Genomic DNA, 22,533 nt, shown 5'->3' with positions numbered 1-22,533 from the left:
GACCACACAACTTGAGCCAGAGTGTTCATCAGTACCTTTGTTACTAATCAGTACTGAAGCAGGAGTACAAATGACATAAGAGGAGGGAAAGGATGACTCTGGTTGCAGTGTCTCACTAGACCACTTCAGAAACATCTGCATTCTAGAGACAGGCACCAGCGCAGTGAACAACAAGTGTGTCAATACTGGCGCCGAAAGCCTGCTCTTTGGAGAAGTGTGCACCACAGATTCATGCACTACAAAGGGTCTGGCATCACAGGGATCTGATATGGGCTGTGCCATGCTTTTGGCTAAGTTGCATGAAGTGAACAATGACCTGGTATGGTTTTTGCCTCACTGGCCTTGGACAGGGTGACTTCTGCCTGAGCTCATTCTTCCTCCCTACCATTGTCTGATGGGTTGCTGGAAGAAGTTTTAGCTCATCATTGGGAATACTGGGTAAAAGGATTTTACCTCTTCAAAGATGAGTGAGCCCAGAAACTGGGAGTACAGCCACAGCATACAGAAGCACTAGTGGAAGCATGCTGGTTCAAGTTTAGTGGGTCCTTACAGCTCAAGTTCAAAAGAGGCTCTTATTGAGTGGGGAAAGAGCAACAGACTAAGCATCTAACAAAAACATCCTCCCTTCTGAGGTAAAAATGGCATAAGAGTGCTCATCATTGAGCAGAACAACTGTATCACAAGATGGGCACTTTAAATCCCTGGGACATCGTCTCAGATATAGCAGCTAGACCCTGTTAGGGAGGGCTGTGCCTTAATATGTAAGAAAAAATGTTTTGTCTTGCTTTTAAACCAGAAACATAACAGGAGAAACTACTACTTACTAGCCTAACAAAGGTCACAGAAGTTCACAGAGCACAGAGATGTGATAGGCAGCAAGAAGGAACCACAGGACAGCTAAGTCCTTGGCAGGGGGCCAGCAAGGAAACTGGGGGAACAGCAGGATGAAAGAGTCTGATTTTGTAAGCTTGGGGCACATGCATGCCAGAAGTGGAATTCATGTAGGCAATTGGTCAAAGAACAACAGTGTTTTGTTAACATCACATAAGGAAAAACAGTTATGACTGTCTTATGTAATTAGGCAACAAAGAGGCTTTATTTTTGATTAACAACAACAGAGGCTGTTATTTGCTGGCACAGCTGTGGCCGACACCAGAATATCAAACACTACCCAGTGTGCTATGCGCTATGAATACTCTCCACCCCAAGGATAACAGGGTACATGTATTTTGCCCAACAGAATAGACATGATGACCATCCAGTTGACTAAAATGTAATTTGTTGAGACCAATTTACATCCCTATAATCCAGTCTACAATTTCAATTTCCACCTGACTACTGCCAACAAATTCCAGCTCTGCCTCTCCACCCCAACCATCCGAGAGCATCTTCTGCTGATCCCTTACGCCCTTTTGTTTCTTCCACATTTGATGTGTGTATCTGTCATGTTATCCATACAAATGAGAATGATGATCACTTGGCAAGGATCATTTATTATTTCTAAATCCACATTGCTTCTTCCTGTATTTACATATTTAGCATGCTATGTGGCATACCCCTCCTTTATTCAATGTAATCCTCTATTTACATTTATCCCTTTGCAGACAGTCATGTGAATAGTGCAATATTTTAATACTAATAATAATTTTTAAACTTTTAAAAGATCGATCTTCTGTCTCTTGCCAGTGTATTTAGCATTAAAGAATACTCCTCAACCCTTAGTTTGTGGCTGTCCACAGATAAAAGGAGACTAAGTTAATGGCTGAACAGATTTTCTTAGAGTTTTTCCCATTCATATAGGGTTCCAAAGAACAAAGCATTAAAGAGGCAGAAGACAAAGCTGACTGGTGGGTGGTGAAAGCCGTAGATATTGACACATGAAGGTGTGACAAGTTAAAGCAGCTAGACAGGATAGGGACAACCTGCTAAAAGATTAAAGGTATATGGACAAGTGGCTTATGTTTGAAGCACTGAACAAGGAGAAGCCATTAACACAAAGAGGAGGAAAATGCCTTCCAAACAACAAACTAGGAAGATTATTTGGCAGAATTTTGAATTGATTTGAATAGAGAAGTTACTCACCTGTAGTAACGATGGTTCTTCAAGATGTGTCCCCGTGGGTGCTCCACAATAGGTGTTGGGCTCGCCTGGTGCCGCAGATCAGAAATCTTCCAGCAGTTTCTCCTGGATTGCGCATGCGCCGGTGCACGCCGCCCCCCTGCTCGCCCCCGGCCGCGTGCACGATCCGGTCCCCGCCAGTTCCTTGACCAACCGCCTCGAATGCTCCTGAAAAACACTAGACAGAGATCCGAAGCGGGGAGGATGGGCGGGTGGTGGAGCACCCACGGGGACACATCTCGAAGAACCATCGTTACTACAGGTGAGTAACTTCTCTTTCTTCTTCGAGTGGTCCCCGTGGGTACTCCACAATAGGTGACTACCCAGCATAACCCAAGTAAGGAGGTGGGTAATCGGTTTATGTGCAGCTTGCCCCCGAGAGGACTGCTGTCGACAGACGGGTATCCTCTCAGAATACCCAAGGCAGGGCATAATGCTTGGCGAAGGTGTCATAGGATGACCAGGTCGCTGCTCTACAGATGTCTGTTAACGTGATGCCCTTGAATAAGGCTGTTGACGCTGCCACTGCCCTGGTGGAGTGAGCCCTGGGCGGGCCAGCAAAGGAGTCTTTCGAAGTTCGAAGCACATTGTTATACAGGGCACAATGTGCTTTGAGATTCTCTGGGAAGAGAGACCTTCTCCTTTTGACCCAGGAGCGAGAGAGACTAGAAGCCTGTCCGTTTTCCAGAAGGACTTAGTTCTGCCTGTGTAGAAGGCCAACGCCCTCCTCACATTTAGGAGATGCAGGCGTGCCTCCTTGCCGAAGCTGTGACGCTTCAGGTAAAACGAGGGTAAAACTATTGGCTCGTTAAGATTGGACTCCGGAGAGACTTTTCTTTTTGGAACAAAGGCTGGGTGCAGCCTTAAGGTTACCGCCTCCTTTGAGGATACTGTGCAGTGCGGCGTTGCCATCACTGCCGCGAGCTCACTCAGCCTGCTGGCTGACATAGTTGCAAGGAGGAAGGTTGTTTTTATCATAAGGAGACATACGGGAACTGTGGCTAATGGTTCAAAAGGTGGACCCGATAGCGTGATGAGCACCAAGCCCAAATTCCACGATGGTGGAAGCGGTTTCCGAGGGGGTACAGGTTTACCAGCCCCTTCAAGAACCTGGTAACGATAGGATGGGCGAATACCATGGGCCCTTCCTCTGAATGCCGTAAAGGCTGATATAGCGGCGAGGTGGACCTTTAGCGAAGATAGAGAAAGCCCGCCTCTCTTGAGGTCCAATAAGTATTCTAATATTACAGGTATAGGAACGTCAAGGGGAGCTAACTGCTTGGCGGAACTCCAGGCTGTGAAACGAGTCCATTTGTGCCTGTAAGTCCTCCTGGTGGAGGTCCTTCGGCTACATTCCAGGACTTGTTGTGCTCCCTCCGTACATGTGCTCTTTAAGGAGCTGAGCCATGGATTAGCCATGCTTGTAGGTGCAGACCTTAAGGGTGCAGGTGCACTATGGACCCTTGAGCCCGCGGGAGTAAGTCCGGCACCACCGGTAGAGGGAGCGGTGGGCGGTCCGACATGTGCGGAAGCAAGGGAAACCATTGCTGCCGATCCCAAGCGGGACTATGAGTATCGTGCAAGCTCCCTCCCTTCTGGCTTTGTGCAAGACCTTGCGGATAAGCACTGCGGGGGAAACGCATAAAGTAGGGAGCCCCTCCATGAAAAACATGAATGCGTGCCCCAGGGACCCCCTCCCCACTCCTGCTCTGGAGCAGTGCTGGGGACACTTTTTTTTTTTTGGTTTGTTGTACTGGGTGGCAAACAGATCGATCTGGGGAAACCCCCATGTACGAAAAATGCGCTGTAGCAGATCGGAGCGGATCTGCCATTCGTGCGTGATTACTAAGCGCCTGCTCAGCTGGTCTGCATTCACGTTGTGCGCGCCCGGCAAGTACGAGGCTTTCAACGTTATGTTGTTGGCGATGCACCAACTCCACAATCGGAGTGCTTCCGCACATAGGGCACGGGATCGTGCTCCTCCTTATCGATTGATGTAGACCATAGTGGAGGTATTGTCGGTATTGAATCCCGACTACTTTGCCATGCAGGTAATCTCGAAAATGTCTGCAGGCGTTGAACACTGCTCTGAGCTCCAGTATGGATATGTGCAGTGTCTGTTCCGCAGGGGACCATAGCCCTTGAGTTACCTTGTCGCCGATGTGCGCTCCCCATCCCATGTGGGAGGCGTCGGTAGTAAGAAAAATAGAAATTTGTGGTTGGTGAAAAGGCACCTCTACTAGCAGATTCTTGGGGTTTTCCCACCATGCCAGGGATCTGCGCACCTCTGTTGTGGGCGACACCACCCTGTGGACAGTGTGGGATGCCGGTTTGTAAACGCTCACCAGCCAATGCTACGGGCTTGACATGTGCAACCTGGCATTCTGTACCACAAACGTCGCTGCCGCCATATGGCCCAGCAGCTGTAGGCACGGTAAGATCGGCATCGTGGGGCTGTATGTAATGACTTGCACCAGCGAACTGATTGCACCGAAGTGGGCGTCGGGTAGGTACACCCTTGCTGTGACAGAGTTTATGCGTGCCCCTATGAACTCTATATGTTGTGTGGGTTCGGACTTTGACTTTGCGAGGCTGATGACTAGGCCCAGCGAAGAAACGTGTCTGCTGTGACACGTATCATGCGTGAGACCTCTGCCTTCGAGGTCCCTTTTAGCAGGCAGTCGCCCAGATATGGGAAAAATAAACACCCCCTGTCTGTGCAGGTAGGCTGACACCACTGCCAGGGTTTTGGTAAGACTCTGGAGGCCGAGGAGAGGCCAAACGGAAGAACCCTGTGCTGGAAGCGCTCCTGGCCGACCGTGAAGCGGAGGAAGCGTCTGTGTGCCGGGTGGATTGTTATATGAAAGTAAGCATCTCGTAAGTCGAGTGCTGCAACCCAGTCTCCATCGTCCAGTGCCATGAGTATCAAGGCAACTGTGATCATCCGAAACCGTTGCTTGCGCAAGTAACGGTTGAGGCCCTGAAGATCTAAGATGGGCCTCCGGTGTTCCGTTTTCTTCTTCGATAGGAAGTAGCGTGAATAAAAACCTTCCCCTGGAATTATTCCAGCACTCTTTCCACCGCACTTGTGAACATAAGATGGGTCACCTTCTGCTTGAGCCTCGCCTCGTGGCAGCGCCCCTGAGGTGAGACCTGGTGGGAGGGTATCACGCAACCGTGGCTATGATCTCCAGCACCCATATGTCTGTGGTGATCTTTTGCCATTGGGAGTGGAACGGTCTGAGGCGATGATGGAACATGAGATGAGAGTGGCATTGAGCGAGGGTATTGATAGTGCAGCCCCCGACATACCCATCAAACTTGTTGCCTTTGAGGCCTGACCCGAGGGCGTACAGCTTTGTTGAGAACGTCGCCTACGGGTTCTGTACTGTTGCCGCTATTGATAACACCCGTGGCCGTAGCCCTGTTGATATTGAGCACGCTGTGGTTGTAAGCGTAGCATCTTTGCTGAAGATAAAATTTTTCCCTCCTGTATGGGGGAGTATAAATGCCCGAGCTTCTAAGTGTAGCTCTCGAGTCCTTACTGGAGTGAGGGACCGAGTCGGTTGAGTCTGCAAAACAGCTTTTGTGTATCAAAGGGAAGGTCCACGATCTTCACCTGTAGGTCCCTCGAGATACCCGATGTCTAGGGCCAGGATTCTCTATGCATGACCACTGCTGTAGCCGTTGAGCGTGCCGCCGTGTCCGCCACGTCCAGGGCAATCTGGACTCCTGTCTGCAATGCTGCGTAGCCCTCTTGAACAATCGCCTTTAACACCAGCTTTTTGTCTTCCGGGAGTGAATCCATGAGGGGAGTAAGCCCGGAGTAATTATCAAAATTATGGTTTGCTAGGTGTGCCCATAATTTGCCATTCTCAATAGCAGGATAGGAGAGGAATATACCTTCCTGCCAAACAGCTCTAGCTTCTTAGCATCTTTGTCTGATCCCCCGATTTGTACTGAGAAGCCTTTGACCTCTGCTGGGACGACCCGATCACCAAAGAATTTGGTTGTGGGTGACTGAAGAGGAACTTCATGCCCTCTGCCGGGACGAAGTATTTCTTATCCGCTCTCCCATTCGTAAGCGGAACAGAGGCCGGAGTCTGCCATATAGTAATGGCTGACTCCAGAATGGCTTCGTCCAGCGGAATAGCAATTTTGGATGAAGCTGGGGGTCTCAGATTTTTCAGGAGTTTGCGATGTTTCTCCTGCACCTCTGCCATTTAAATGTCATGCGGGAAAGCCACCCTTTAAAACAGCTCCTGAAACTGTTTAAGGTCATCCGGGGGAGAGACATCCCCAGGGGCCATGGCCTCGTCTGGGGAGGAACCCCTAGAGGTAAACCTCCCTTGAACCCTCGGGTTCCCGCAGGCGATGACACACTTGCTCGCTGGAGGATTGTGAAGGAAAGTCTCAGGGTTCTAAATTTAACTCCCCTTGAGACAACTGTGTTTCCGTCCCCGATCAGGAGCGCCCACAGGGGTATTGAGCGGCCGGGGGTGGGGACCTGCCCCTGGGTGCAGGCCTGTGGTTTGTCTGTGTCCAGCCTGATAGGGACGACCATGGCAGCATGGCAAGGGTCCGGAGATGGAGACCTGGACCACTCATGGGGTGTGTACCATGAGACCTCTGCGGTGACAGCGATAGAGGTGAAACTGGCTTGTGACAGTACTCCAGGGGGATCCAATCCCAGAAAATGGTGAAGGTGGCCCAAGCCGTGGTGACATCGGTTGGAGGAACGGAGAAGGCGGTTTTTGTTTCTTTTTCCCCTGATGGGCCGGTGGAGACACAGGCCTTCGGTGCGGCATGTGTATCACAGGGGGAGGGCTTGGTGCTAACAGCAGCGCAGCCCTGTCCAGAAATGGACTGCGGTGCCGGGTTTTTGATGCTGCCTTGCCCCTCTGCTGCGGGGCCGGCACCGCCCCCTCCCCTGCCGGGAATCTCGGCCCCGCTGTTAGCACCGCGCTCGGCAGCGTCAGCTGCGGCACTGCGCGGGTATCCCCCTCCGGTGCCTGCAGGCTCCGTGCCTGGCACCCCTGCACCGCTGGTGCCGCGGGGGTCTGTGCCGCCTGTGACGGTGCCACCACCTGAGTATGCGGCCGGTAGCTGCGTGCTCCGCTCGTCCTGCTCGCTGCAGATGCATGGCAAGGATCGAGCCAGGGAGAGTTCCCTCCATTTCTGCACTAAGGGGGCGGTCAGAGCACAGTGAGAACGCGGCCGGGTAGCCTGCAATTCCCGCAGGCGTCGGATGCCTTCGCTATGCCCCACGGAGGCTGGCATAGCTTCACAGCATGACTCACGCTGTGTATAACCTGAAGAGACCATTGTGGTGAGTCCTTTATTGTTAAGAGGGTACTTAGCACTTAATCCGTGCCTTTCCTCCTCAAAGAGTGATCACCGGCCTGCGGCAGCGGGAGACCTAATGGCCTTTCATGTCTGCTCTGTTCTTCTCCGCTCCTCTCTTCTTCCTTTTTCCTTTTTTTTTTTGCTGGTATTCTCTTTGTCTTTGCTTTCTCTCTTCTTTTTTTTTTTTTTGTTTAATAACCGAAAAACAACAAATTACACATGGAAAAAAACGACTAAGTAATCTGACTCTGGCCTTAGCCTGAGTGGATTCCGTCTGCAGCCGATGGCGGTTGAGAAGGAACTGGCGGGGACCAGATCGTGCACGCGGCCGGGGGCATGCAGGGGGGTGGCGCACGCCGGCGCATGCGCGATCCAGGAGAAACTGCTGGAAGATTTCCGATCTGTGGCGCTGGGTGAGCCCGACACCTATTGTGGAACACCCACGGGGACCACTCGAAGAAGAAGGAAAAGTTATGGCAGAGGTTACAGTACAGACATGGGAGAAGGACCTGGAAGAGTCGGAAAGGTATAGACAGAAAAGAAAGGCAAGATCGTCAAGTTATTATAGACTAGCAGTACTTGGTTCTTGGAAAAAAACGTGAGACTCCCTTAACAGCACCATGGGGGAGGCTTTTTTATTTCAGTTGTTGGCACTTCATTAAAAAGAGTGTCTCAATTTATCTCAAACTTTTTGGCATGCAAGGAATTCATCAACATTTTAGTCAGTAGAGAGTTTTAAAATGCTGTTAAATATATAGCACACAATAGAGTGGAGAATTATGAAGGGAAACCAAGCAGATGTACACCGCAGCAGTAGTAATGCACAGACTTATGCAATTAAAACTATTTACCCATCATTGTTGCTTCCTTCAAAAATTTGTAGCTGGTTTCAAATGTCATCTGTTGCAGAGGGGATGAATTGGACTGCATTCCAAAACGATTCAGTGGTTTGTAAACACCCTCAAAACACATGTAATCTGCCACAAGAGAAAGGTGCCGAGGATCTACCACAATACCTGGCAATGCATAAAAAGTGAACATGAGAACATTCAAGAATTAAGCAGTGGTACATTAAATCCCTATAGTTTTATCAGCTCTTTATTTCTATCACCATGACACAGAAAGTCACTTATGCTGTAGTGGTGCTTCTCTTTCCAGTAACTGGCATCAATTGCTCCCAGCAACACTCTCAGACCTCCTCTTTGTTGCATGAAATGAGGGAATTGCAGCAGGACTCTAGGAGAATTGTGCCTTAGCTTCCCACATGTTTCATCAGCTATGATAACTATATGTTAGTTTTTGAGGCAGCAGATTTTTTTTTTAAACAAGATAGCTATAATATGTGCATCACCCAGAGCTGGCTAAGTCATTTCTGGTTCAGTCATAATAGCACAGAGCTCTACCCTCTCCTTTCTGACATGGTTACTTGTAAATCCCAGGCAATGGAACAAAACCAGCTTTTGCTTCATGGAATTGTTAGATATGTGCAGTAAGGCACAGGCTTTTCACTGACTAATTCATAGTAAGACATGGGCCACTCAGTGCTGAAAGACAAATCTATGGAGGCAGACACCTTCAGGTGGCATTAGCTATTTCACCTTCATAGTTTGGATGGACAAAGTAAAATGAGTTTATAATAAAATAAAAATAACAATGAAGAGAAAAATAGGGTCAACATCCTCCAGAGATCTTACTGAAGGATAAATGGAAACAGTCAAATGAGGGAATCATCTCAGAGAAGACACCTGCCTACCATGAGGATGGATTCAACATAACAAGTCAGATACAACTATTATAGAGTCAAAGAAGAGACTGAAAATACAAATGAAGGAGTAGTCAATGGAAAGAGTTCACTCTCCAAACCTATTTCCAGTGGCAAAGTTGAAATCAAATGAAACACAAGATTAACTCAGTTGACCTAACAACATCTTACCATACACAGCAAACACATCTTTAATTTCCTTTTCAATCACCCTCAGGGCAGCTTCGATTCCATAGGTCTTAGCCATTGCATGAATGTCATTTGAATAAAGCCGGCTAAGGTCCAAAAGCTGGAGGCAAGGGAAATAGGTGCAAGTTATTACTGCACTTACTGTATCTCTTTTACCGCCTCCCAAATACCATGGGATAGTTTTTCTCCAATTCTCTGCTTGCTCTAATAGCTCAAAGAGAGCCAATAGGGTCAATTACTAAGCTATGAGATGGAGACACAGCATTCGATATAGAGAAAATGTACATATAGTTTTACACCAGGTTAACAACTTCATTACCATTTACGTCAATAGGAGTAAGGGATGGAAATTAAGCAAAATACAACAATTTCAGACAAAATTTCCAACAATGAGATCTGTTAGACTAAAGAAGTCTTTTACATAGTGGAAAACATGATGCTTGGGACACCTGAAACTCTCAAATCTCTGGAGAATACACAGCATTCAAGAAACCTGAAAGTGTAAGAAGATGGACTATGAAGCATAATAGCTCTATACGTCTCTTACTTCTGTGATTCATTTAGATGGGAGAGCTCTCTCAAGTAACACTTGCAGAAACAGCTGCAAGGAGAACAGAGCCTCTTGGTAATAAGATGCTCTGGACTTCTTCACAAAAGTCCATCTGAAGTGGTCAAAAATTGATACAGGAGTTCATCTGAGGGACAAGTAGCACATACATTTCTGAACATGCTGGGAGATGCTTTCAAAGGGTCAAAAACAGTTAGGTGCTCAGCTCCCACTGAAAGACCTTGGGGAGATAGATGCCAACCTCCATGCCTCCCTCCCCCCTAATGTTACAGAGCAATTACAGAAATCTCAGGGATTATAAACATGTTACATACATCATCATATCTGAATAGCTCTGGAAGGTTTATTCCTTCGGTGTTTAAAACAAGTTCTTTTTCGCCTCTCTTATTGGTGCTTTCATTTAAAAAGCACCGCGTGATCCCTTTTGTCTCATGAACAACTGTGTTCTGCATGAGGGAGGTTAGGATGGAGGAGAGATCAAAGAATGCCTTCATCAGAGGAAGCTTCAGTGACACCTAGAAGAGAAGAACAATGCAGTGTTGCGATGAGTAAAAGGGCAGGGAGGTAAGAGGCTCAACCACTGAGAAATTTCTCTTTGGGGGAATAAGACTGATAAAAATGTGTTTATCCTAGTGCTTAATTATTTAAAAATTGACAGATCCTGATGATATTGCTCAACAACAGATGGGTATTAAAGGGAAACAATATACTCCAGGACTATTCATTCACAAACTGCAGTTAAGGCTTTACTGAAATGAGCTGTAAACAATTTCAGTCTTGTTTCAACCCACATAGAGGACTCCTTTAGCTGCACCCAGTCTGATTAAGCCAAACCTTTTTAGAGCTGCATGCTCATTTCACACACCATAGTGGGTCACACCAAAGGTCCATCTATCCCAGTATCCTGTCATTTGACAGAGGCCAAAGCCTGATGCCCCAGACAGCGTAAAAAGAACAGGTAATCACAAAAACAATCCCTCCCCTGACATCCATTTCTAACCTCTGACAGGCAAGGGACACCACTCTTACCTATCCTGGCTAATATCCATTGATGGACCTAGCCTCCATGAATTTATCTACAGTAAACTCTTCCATATCCAGCATTCTAGTATCCCGAACTCTCTTAATAACCAGCAATTTAACCATAAGTGAATTTTAATTAAGTTTTCCATAAGTATAGTATAGTGAAAATGAATACAGAAAATACATTATAAGTTTACAGTGTACAATACTAATGTTGGTAAATAAAATACTCTGCATACGTTTTGCTTTTTAATATCTCTTTTTTTGTTTTAGTATTATGCATTACTAGGTATGCCTCTCTATTATCCAGAGCATTTGAATATTTGGTAACCTCCTGATCCTGGGGCTGCTGGATATGAAAGAGTTTACTATAGTTCTTTTTTGAACCCTGTTAAAGTCTTGGTCTTCATAACCTCTCTAGTAAGGAGTTTCACAGGCCTCCTATGCACTGTGTAAAGAAAAGCTTCCTTTTGTTAGTTTAAAACCCGCTACCCAATAATTTCATTTGGTCACCACTAGTTCTTTTGTTATGGGAACAAGTAAATAACCTTTCCTTATTCACCAGTTGTGATTTTCTATACTTCTTTCATATCTTCCTGTTAATCTCCTTTTTTTTCCCACTATCATCTTACCTCACACCAGAGCTCATTTTCTGTATCATATGTGTAGTTGACTATCGATGCATGACTGCCCATCACAGCACTAACTCTTAGCTGTGCTGAATGCTCCAAGATGGGTCTCTCTTCTTTTTTAGTCTGAGAATTCTCTTCATTCGGACTCTCTTCTTCAGCAGCCTCAGCTTTTTCATCATCCTGCACCATGCCTTCTTCCTCTTCTGGATTTTCATCATCACTTTCCTCACCGTTCTCTTCTTCACTCTCATAATCTACCTACACAGAGACTATATGCTTAAAATCCAGTCAAGACCCATACATTTGCAGAGCACTACGGAAAGCAGTTTTGTTCACACAAACCCCTCACTGGGGAAGTGATCTTCCTGACAGGCAGGTTGACATGAATTTCATTTTTAACACTTTGAGAGGAAGGTTCTGGCAATAAAGACAATGGCACTCATTCATTTTAGTCTCAATTTTTTTTTTGCAATCGTAATAGTATTTCTCAGCACATTATGTTTAACATTACGTTGTTAACTTCAAATTGTATTTCTCTCACACACACAAATGTACATCATCAAAATATGGCTGTTTCTTCCAGGATTCTGGGGAAGAGAGCAATGCTTATGTGACAGACTCTAAAGGAATGTGGCATATTTCAACTAGTTCACCCTCCTAATCAAATTATAGCTACCAGTCTTCTAAATAATAGCTATACCTTAGGGGATGTTAACAACATAACAATATAACAATTAACGATATAAATGCACATGGAGAGAATGCATTTAATTCCATAGAAGGAATATGAATTGAATTAATGGGATGAAATTAAATCCATTTTGATTGTAATACAGTAAAGGCAACTTGACTGCCAGATGCATCAATCCTGTATCAGCAGAGGATGCAGCAGAAAAATCCACCAAGTCTTTGTCATCTCTAATTTCTCTATTTGTCATCTATCAGACTAAAAAATAGTGGACACACCTTGACAAAGTGGTTTATAACTAACCGCAGGTGCTAGGGGAGGGTCCAGGCCAATCATTTCACAGAATGGGCCAAACTTCCAGGGATGCTAAGTACTTGCTTCTCCTTCCCCCTCCATACTGGGGGTGGGGGGGAAAAACACACAAGCAACAAGCGTACAGCTGATGAGAATACAGGAAAAAAATCCCAATTCTCTCTAACATTTTGTTTTGATGGAAATTCTCTGAACCAGCTCATATGAAGTCAACGGCAGCTGCAGGTCCTTAACCTCTCTCTCAAAGCACCTTATGTCACTACCTCTTCTTCCTGCTTCTCTCTTCGTTTTGCATCTGTAGCATCAGCATCCCCTTCATCTGCTTCACCATCAATGAGCCTCCCGGTTGCTACCTCCTCCTCCTCCTCCTCATGATCATTCTGTGCCTGGAGAACAGTTACAAGTGAGAAGCACAAGCTGGTTCCATATTTGATTCTGGTCTTGAGATATACCCAAGGTTATACAAGAAAAAGCATGACCGCTTGGAAGCTTCCTCTGCACTAGAAGCAGGAAAAGCCCAGATGGTGATACTTTCAGGCATTAACAAAAGATAATGCTGTAGATGATGCATCAACTATCATCCTGATTAGCTAATACCCAAAGCCTTCAGACGGAATAGGGAGCTGGCCAACCTGCTTTGAAAAATGCTGCTCCCTTAGGTCGTCAACCTCAGAGCAAAGTAACAATCACTAGAGCTAGAGCGAGCCAGGCACTTGCATTTAGTAAATCTTAGGAGACAGCGAATTTGGCAAAGTAAGGTCCACTGAAGTACAGTAAGCTATTCATTTCCATTCCTTCCTCCGGGAATGTCATTCTGAGCACAGTTTGCTTTTCAGACCCTTGTCAGTAAAAACTATTTTAATAAAAATACTGAGGTGGCATATTCATAAAGGACATCCTTAGACAAATCATTATTATTGTACAGTATTTCAGAAATGGGAGACAAAATCTGTACACAGGTTACACCTCCCTGGTCCAGCATGCTTGGGACCTGAAGGGTCCTAAGCAAGAGAATTTGCTGGACAAGGGGAGGTCTTGGGCTTCTGTTGCCAGGCAGCCCTGAGGCCTGGGGTCTGCTGTGGCCCCAGCCTCATGCTCCCAAGGGACTCTGGCCCAGGCCTGGGCTCTCTGAGTCTCCAGCCCCAGCCCTGTGCTGCTGTGGGGCTGCCACAGGGCGCCAGCCCACCCCAGGCTTCTGCAGGGTACGCAGGGCATGGAGAGGGCTCCAGCCCTGCCAGCTGCTAACCCAGGCCCAATGGATGTTGGCTCAGGCTGAGCTGCCAGACGTTGGCCCACCGACACTGGTCCGAGTTGCAGCCTCAGCACTCTCTGGTCCTGGAACAGCCTGCTGGACCACAGATGTTGCCAGATGAAAGTCTCAGATGTGAGAGGTGCCACCTGTGATGATCACTATCTGCGACAAGCATTAATATTCTGTGCATAATAGCATTTTCATGATGTGCTGACCTCTTTTGAAAATCTGGCATTAAGAGAGTAAGAGAGCAAATTAAATAGTTAAAAGGATTTTCTAAAAAACTGACATTTTTTTCCCCACCTGGTTTTCTTGCGATTCTCCATTAGTGCCATCTAGATCTCTCCGAGATGCCTTACGAAAATTGATGACATTGAAAGATGCTAGCTTTGCACTCTTCCTTTTAATGGTTTCCAGCAAGATTTTAAAGAATCTAAAAGAAAATGCAATGTAAAGTTTCCAAGCTCAGAAGTACCACAATTATCTTCCAGACACTGAGTTCTGTTTAGGAAGCCAGTCAATTCAGATGCACAAGGAAAATACGGTGGTGCACTTAAAGGGACTTTTAAAATTGGGGCATATTTGCTTTTTCCTCACACACTTTTTCCCCTGCTGTGTCTCTTTGACCTGTCTTGGTATGAAACCATCTGTCCAAAACTTAAAAAATTAGCTCACACACCATGATCAAATGAAAAGCGAGGTAGGAGAACAGTTTTCAGTGCTGCAAGTGTATCACAGTCACATTTTCTGTTAATGAACGCAGTCAAGACTTTTCTTTTTTTTTTTTTTTTTTTTTTTTAAGCAGTCTCAGTCTTAGCTACAACTGCCTGCAAGAAAAAACAATGGTGGAATGGTGATGAAGTCTCCCTCGTCCAGCCTTCAAGATAACTGTTTAACTTGGGTTCTCTTTTACTGTATCTGTAAAGTTTGGATTAGGTGATCTGATGGAAAGGTTCAGATGTCTCATTGAAACAATCTGCTTTCTAACACACATCTTGATGTCCAGAGTGCATCTGTCTGTCCATCCATAAATGAGTCTGAGTCAGTCTGTTCAAAGACCGCCTCCTAAATGGTAAGAGCCATTGCATTTTGCAGGCAGCTTCCTCTTATCCTAACTTAAAGTAAGGTCAGGGTTTGGTTGCGTAAGGACAATGGGATATGCATGGAATGCGACTGTTCCTCATAACAATGGAAAGGAGGGGGTTGAAAAGAGGCTCAGTCATACCACACAGTGGCCCCTGGAGGCAGCAAGTGCAGGGGAACAGCTATATTACAGTGCCACAGGGGGGTGGCCACACCATGGAGACAGTGGCCAGCTGGGGATGGGGTCTTCCACAGGGCTGGCTGCCAGACAGAGATGTCAAGCCGAGGACATGCCCCCTCCCACCACTGGAGGAGACATCAGGGCTGGGAACTGTGGGTCACCCCCAACACAAGGGCTACGTCTACACTAGCACACTACGTCGAAGTAGCCTATTTTGAAGTAAGAACATTGAAATAGGCCACTTCGACGCATATCATCTACACGTGCTCCAGGGCTGGTGCCATCGACGTTCAACGTCGAAGTAACGACGGGGAACGTTGAAAGGAGCTGCCCTGGAAGCAAATGCAGAGCGTACACACACACAAGCGCTCTCCATCAAAATAAGGGGCCAGCAAAGCCTGTGGACCGGGTCACAAGCTGGACTAGCCCTTCTGGGACAAGAGCAAGCTGCTCCCTTAAAGGGCTCCTCCCAGACACACAGCCTGCACAGCACGAGGTCCACAGAGCCAACAACCGGTTGCAGACCCCGTGCACACAGAATGGACCTCCAGCTGCAGCAGCTATTTCGATGTGGCGGGACGCGGATCATCCACACATGCCCAACTTCAACATTGAACATCGAAGTAGGGCGCTATTCCCATCTTCAGATAGGAATAGCGATTTCGACGTCTCGCTGCCTAACATCGATTTCAACGTCGAAATAGCGCATGGCACATGTAGACATGACGTGTGCTATTTCAATGTTGTGCCGGCTACTTTGAAGTAGCTGGCTAGTGTAGACGCAGCCAAGGAGACGCTGGGGCCAGGAACTGCTGCCCCTTGCCCCTGAAGCAGATGTCAGGGCCAAGCAGTGCAGCTGTCCCTCCATCGCCCAGACCAGCCCACCTTCACTGCCATGGGCAGCCATGGTAAGATCCCCCTCTCCCAACCTTCCAGTCCCCTGCCCCGACTCTTGCATCCATCCTTGCCTTAAGCCCCACCACACACCCAACCTCCTACCTTGCCTTCCCAATCCCTCCATGAGACCTCACCTTCTGCCCTCACTCCTGCACTTAGACTCTCTGCCCTGAGCTACCTCACACCCTGAACCTCATGGCCTGAGCCACCCACGCTGCGACCTCACTCCACCATTCCCCACTGCCTGCCCTAATCTCCCCTGCCCTCTCTCCCACCACCCTGAACCTCCTACCTTATAAAGTCATTTAAATGCAGCATGTACATTTTCCTCTTAATTTCAGAAACAAAACAAAAAAAAACAAAACTAAAAAGACACATTACTACATTAAGGACCTGAACAATGCCAGGCATATCTGCTAGACTGGTAATAAACATCGAAAAGCAGCTTCTCCCAAAATGTGATTAATATGAGAAAGTTCGTATTTAGTCAGAAACAAGCATGAAATCCCTTATTATTCAATAATCCTGCCTGCAGCAGAATTATAAACAAAATGCAAATGAGTTAGTTGATTACGCAGATTTTCTTTGCACTTGTCAGTAGAGAATAGCAGAAAATTTAGCCACCCATATACAAACTACACGATCCATGTATGGTCCTCTACAGTTCACTCTTCCAAAATCTTTGCCATTCTCCATTTAAAACCTTTTACTGGCCCAGTGAACAGCTATGCAGACATTAGTACACAAATCCATTCCTGAGTATCCAAAACCAGAAGCCCCAAGCAGCACTGGTGTGATCCCACAGCCTAAAACTGAACCATAGGACTAGACAGAGGGGATGAGTGAAGATGAACAGCAGAGGTATTTGAGAGCAAACTCACCGTGTTTCCATAAACCGTAAGATGTCCCTTGGCTTCAGACATTTCTCTGCCCGATAGTATTCGTACGGCAGGAAATAAAATTTGATTTGGTAGAGGCGGTGTTTGCTTAGTTTCCCTTCTATGCACAGAGATTCCTCAATTTCAACCTTCTGCAAGACCTAAAGAACAGTGAGTAAAAGTTTCTGCCAACTCCAAGCAAGGCCTTTTCCTCCGCTTCCCAAAACTCCATCCCTTTTCTCAGGAGATGAGTCGCATGTAGCAAGCTGTCAAAGGCTTCCTGCATGCTGGCTTTGGGAACAAGGGGAAGGAGACTACACCCTGATCCGGCACTGTCAGCTCAAATTTACTCTGCAGATTTGGATACATGTTTACTACTTCTCTGACAGAACCGTCTTACCTGCTTCCCTGTTTCAGCCCCCCAGGGGCCAAAAGACTCAAGCTAATGACTCACGTTCCTTTGCTCATTCATGGTGTCAGTGTCTCAGCAACAGCAGCAGTGTTAAGAAGGGACAAGACACGACAGCAGAAGACGGAGGAAGCAGGGGATTGGAAGAGCCTGGGAAACAGTCTAGATTATACTCTCATCTCTCCATTCTCCCAAGTGCTTTCTTCCTCGTCAACTCAACAACTTAAGGAGAAACCTAGAAAAATAGCTAGTCCCTCTGGTGCAAGTCTCTCTAGGATTAATCCATTTCATAAAGGTTAAGATAATGAAAAACTCCATTTCCAGCATTTAATAAAATGAGTGGGTCACAAGAGCAAGACAAGCTGCTCTGGAGATAATACCTGGACCTTCCCCTCAACATACTGCTATGCACCATCCATTACCATTTCTTTAAAAGGTCCTAGCCTGTGACAACACTTTTATTCAAGCATCGCTCAGTTTCTAAATTTACACACTTGGCAAAGTCTCGTCCCAATTATCTGATTTATTCAATAAACTAAGTAAGCAAGGATCTCCAAAGCCCAAAATCAATTTCTAAGCCTACCTCCCTCCCTCCCTCCCATGCTATTCATATTTAGGAGCAGACTGATGGCGTGCCTAGTGTGCACAGGTGGTTTTTGTTTTTTTGGGGGGTGGGGTTGGGAGGCTGCATGAAATCACAAAACGTACACGTGAAGACAAAGGAGAGGCTCACCTCAGCTAAGAACACCCTTGTAAACTGTTTCCTAAGCCTTTTCACCTTCTTGTGAGCTTTTTTGGTATTAAACACAGGAACACTCATCATTGGAGTTTTAATGTTAGCACTTGCTACCATCAGGATCTCCCGTAACCTTTAACGGAAAATACTCTCTTTAAAATTAAGCTATAAAGGCATGATACAGTGATATAAGAATATGGTTCATTTAATGAAGTAGCATAAAACACTCTCTGGAACTGCCCTCAAATCAGCGTGCATCTAAAAGTGTGGCCAGCGCAACACTTGTTCCATTTCAATCTGACATTCAGTTCCCCCATCAAATATATACCAGATACACCTCTCAAGTGCCCTCTCCCCGATTCAAACAAGATGCCTTAAATTTTGTGAAGTAAAATAGTTACTAAAAATGTAAAACAAAAAGGATATTCAATCACATTTCCTCCTAGACTAGATGACCGTTTATGTAATTGTTTGTTCCACCTCCAATTTGTTTCTTTCAATCTAAAAAAGGTTTAACACACCCTTGTTTTCTATACATAATCACCAACAATCACTCACTGAAGGATTATTCTGCCCTCAGTTCACACATATACAGTTTCTAGTACACATTACCTATAAGCTTCAAGAGGGACAACAAACCAAGGAAGAATAATAGTTTCTTACCTTGGAATACCCAGCGTGACATTCATTTCACCTCTGCCAGCAAAGTGAAAGGTGTTCAAAGTCATCTGTGTGGAAGGCTCCCCAATGCTCTGAGCAGCAAGGAGACCCACAGCCTCTCCTGGGTCACATAAGGATCTCTGCCACTTTAAATGCAGCAAGCTCTTTAATCTGGACAAGAGATATCACACACTGAGTTTAACTCAACACTGTACAAAGGGGAAACCAGATAGAGACTGCAGCACTACTCTGCTTACCAAAAGTGTTTTCTGTTTTAGAGCCAGTTTCTTTTGGAAAAAAGTCATTGCTACAGATTGGTCTGCAAACATTTAGTGCTCTACAAAGAGTAAGTCAATTCACCTAACTTGAAGGGCACATCTATGTGCAGCAGGAAAGTGCAGTTCCCAAACTCACATTATTTCAGCTCAAGTTAGCATATTAAAAACAGCAGCGTGGACACTGCACAGCTTGAATTAGTTACCCAAGCCTAGACCCAGGGTTGGAGCAAGCTTGAACTCTGGCAGCTAGCCTGAGCCATTGCCACAAAGTCCCTAGCTGCTTTTTTGAGCTAGTATGCGTCTATCTAGTCCCACTGGGAATCACACCTCTCACAGGCAGCACAGCTACAAATCTAAACCTGGGGCACAGTCTACTGATCTAAGCTTAGAACTAAGAGCCTGAAACAAGTCATAACCTTGGTGTCTCAGCTTCCCCATTTATAAAAGGGGATACACTAAATACTACCTTGCTATTTCTATTGATTTCACTGTGGTAGAGTGAGAGCGCGTTTTTAATGCATCATTACTACAATGCTTTACATTTCCAGCTGCATTTACACAGTGTTAGAGTAGTGCAACTGGCTGCGAGTGCTTGGCAGTGACCATTATTCATTCCAGTAGTTCTTCTGAGATCAAGAATGAGTTGGGTTGAAAGAGACAGCTCAATACTCCTCTCCGTTCTCATGTCAAACATTTTTTTAATTTAATACTTGCAAAAGTTGTTGATCAGCAGCCCTCTATTCACACAGCAGAGGCAAATCAACCTTGTTCTGGAGACAGCCCATCTCTAGGGATAACAATATACCACCTAGCTCTTGTATAGCACTGCCCATTCCTAGACCTCCATTTTGAAAAACCTGGAGGCAAGGAAAATGATCAGGAGTATTCAACATGGATTCATCAAGTGCAAGTTATGTCTGAGCAACCTGATTGCTTTCCATGATGAGGTGAATATGGGGAAGGTGGTGGGCATAATACACCTTGACTTGCATAAAGCTTTTGACACGGTTTTCCCATATTATCCTTTCCAGAAAGTTAAGGAAGTATGGATTAGATAAATGGACTATACGGTAGACAGAAAACTGTCTAGATCATTGGGCTCAATGGACAGCGATCAATGGCTCTATGTCTGGTTGGTGGCCAGCATCAAGCTGAGTATCCCAAGAGTCAGTTCTGGGGCCAGTTTTGTTCAATATCTTGATTAATGAACTGGATGAGGCCATGGATTGCAGACCCTCAGCAAATTTGATGACACTACTAGGGAGAGTGTCCAGGGATACCCAGACCAACTGGAAGATTGGGCCAGATGAAATGTGATGAGGTTCAACAAGGACAAGTGCAGAGTCCTGCACTCAGAATGGAGGAATCCCAAGCTCCATTACAGGCTGGGAACCAATTCTGGAGAAAAGAACCTGGGGATTACAGTAGATGAGAAGCTGGATATGAGTTAATAGTGTGCCCATGTCGTCAAGAAGGCTAATAGTACACTGGGGTGCATTAGTAAAAGCACTGCCAGCAGAACTAGGGAAGTGATTATTCCCATTTATTCAGCACTGGTGAGGCCTCATCTAGAGCACTGCATCCAGATCTAGGCCTCTCATTACAGAAAGGATGTGGGTGCACTAGTCAGGAGGCAGGAGTGCGTGACTTATAAGAAGGGATTGATGAAATTGGGCTTATTTAGTCTACACAGAAAAGAAGAGTGAGAGTGGATCTGATAGCGGCCTTCGACTACCAGAAGGTGGTTTTGAAGAGGATGGAGAAAGGCTGTTCTCAGTGGTGACAAACAACAGAATGAGGTGCAATGGTCTCAAGTTGGGGTGGAGAGGAGGCCTAGGTTGGGTATTAGGAAAAACTATTTCACGAGGGCTGTGTCCACCCTAGCTCCCTGCTTCAAAGGGAAGATGGTAAGTAGGGTGTTGGGAGTTTATTAACGAAGTGCTGCAGTGCATATGCAGCACTTCATTAAGCAAACTCCACCCCCCCGCCGGAGCAACTCTGAAGTGTTAAACTTCAAAGTACTGGCTTGTGTGTAGCTGCGGCTCACCCGCCGGTACTTGGAAGTGCCCAGGGTACTTCAAAGTCCCTTTAATCCTCAAAATTTTGTATGTATGAAGTTTGTTACCTATCACAAGAAAGTGCTGATTTTACATAGCTTCTGCTGTTTTGAGCATTCCATTCACTGACGTAATTCTCCACTTCCCTTTCAAATGTTTCTGAAACAGATGCAAAATAAATATCCGGACGCCAGACAGCCACACAGGGGTCAGGACACTTGGACGTCCTCTTTAGATATTTTCTCCGGCTCCTCTCATCCAGCTCACACCACATCTTCTGTACCTGCAAGTAACAGCCAATAGTAAAATGAGCCACTGTTTACCCATGCAGCATTACATCAAGCCACAGACAAGGGAAAAATGACCACTGTGCCAGTAAGATAACAGCAGATGTCACATGAGGTATGTTTATGTTCATGATAATATCTCTGACACAAAACATTTAACCAATTTAAAGATACCAGCTGTACACAATAGTCATTTATTTCACCACTGAAATGCAGTTATGTCAGAGAGTCAATTGCCTCAATAGAGGTTAACAGTATGCAGTAATACTACGTAACTGTTCAGGATAAAGTTAAGAATAGTTTTTCCAATTATAATTGAAAGTGGGCGGGGGGATTGTCTACAGATAGGATGGAATGAAATGTGCAGGCAACTGGGGTTAAAACATCTTTAACCAACAGCAACATATGACCTTGAATGATCTCTGTTGCAAGTATCATAAAAATTGCACTTCTAGCAAAATAAGGATTCCTATTCTATTCTGGTGCAATACTACCTCAGACAAAAGGATGCCACTCCTAAAGTACAAACACTACTTTCCTCAGATCCTCACGTAACGTAAACTTGGCAAACCAATGGAGTTTTGCATGTTTACAACAGCCAAGGCTTTAATACCACAGGTGTTAATTAAAAGGAGATTTTGCCATTTAGCTTGAACCTTATCAGCGCTGACAGGACAAAGAAATTAGATTATATTGTCTAGGCCCATATTTCTGTTCTTCAGTTTTAATGAGAAAAAAAAATCAACCTTTCATATTTTGCATTTATTAAAACACAAGATGATACCAAACTAAAACATTTGTTATACACAATGGGTCCAATTCATTTCTCATATAACTCCCTTGTCTTCCAGGGCTTAGCTTAGGGATGAATGGGTCCCCTAATAAGAAGTAATTCATATGTTATGTTTCACATTCTATGTACCTGAATTGCACTGAAAGTTAGCAGAACGATAATTACATCACAAATGTGTAAATCAGACCAGCAACAGTATTTATGATCACTTCAGATGAGTTACGAGAGTTACACTCTTCAAATTTTACGGTGAGGCTAATTAACCATTGAGACAATCAAATGTTGCAGACAAGCCTCCGTCACTGGCAATATTTAAAATCAAGCTTTGATGCTTGAACTCACAATTAATAGAGCACATTCAGATTTGTTATATGTAAAAGCAAC

At 45.5% G+C, this 22,533-nt stretch overlaps 1 protein-coding gene across 2 annotated transcripts in view; it reads right to left on the bottom strand.

Annotated features, from left to right (window-relative positions):
* Positions 1–22,533, bottom strand: part of POLR1A (RNA polymerase I subunit A) — a 73,234-nt gene that overhangs the window by 7,418 nt on the left and 43,283 nt on the right. For both annotated transcript variants that reach the window (XM_074992282.1, XM_074992283.1), the window contains exons 24-33: positions 21,138–21,352; positions 18,738–18,905; positions 18,072–18,207; positions 16,933–17,090; positions 14,194–14,323; positions 12,902–13,024; positions 11,639–11,896; positions 10,298–10,498; positions 9,398–9,515; positions 8,316–8,480 (exon numbers count right to left, since the gene is read on the bottom strand). In XM_074992282.1, the coding sequence (XP_074848383.1) occupies positions 8,316–8,480; positions 9,398–9,515; positions 10,298–10,498; positions 11,639–11,896; positions 12,902–13,024; positions 14,194–14,323; positions 16,933–17,090; positions 18,072–18,207; positions 18,738–18,905; positions 21,138–21,352 (1,672 nt within the window). The remainder of the gene's footprint in view (positions 1–8,315; positions 8,481–9,397; positions 9,516–10,297; positions 10,499–11,638; positions 11,897–12,901; positions 13,025–14,193; positions 14,324–16,932; positions 17,091–18,071; positions 18,208–18,737; positions 18,906–21,137; positions 21,353–22,533) is intronic.

The sequence above is a fragment of the Carettochelys insculpta genome, chromosome 4 (assembly GCF_033958435.1).
Source record: "Carettochelys insculpta isolate YL-2023 chromosome 4, ASM3395843v1, whole genome shotgun sequence".
NCBI classification, from domain to species: domain Eukaryota; kingdom Metazoa; phylum Chordata; order Testudines; family Carettochelyidae; genus Carettochelys; species Carettochelys insculpta.
Note: the sequence above shows the minus strand (reverse complement) of the source record. Positions and strands in the feature narration are given on the sequence as shown.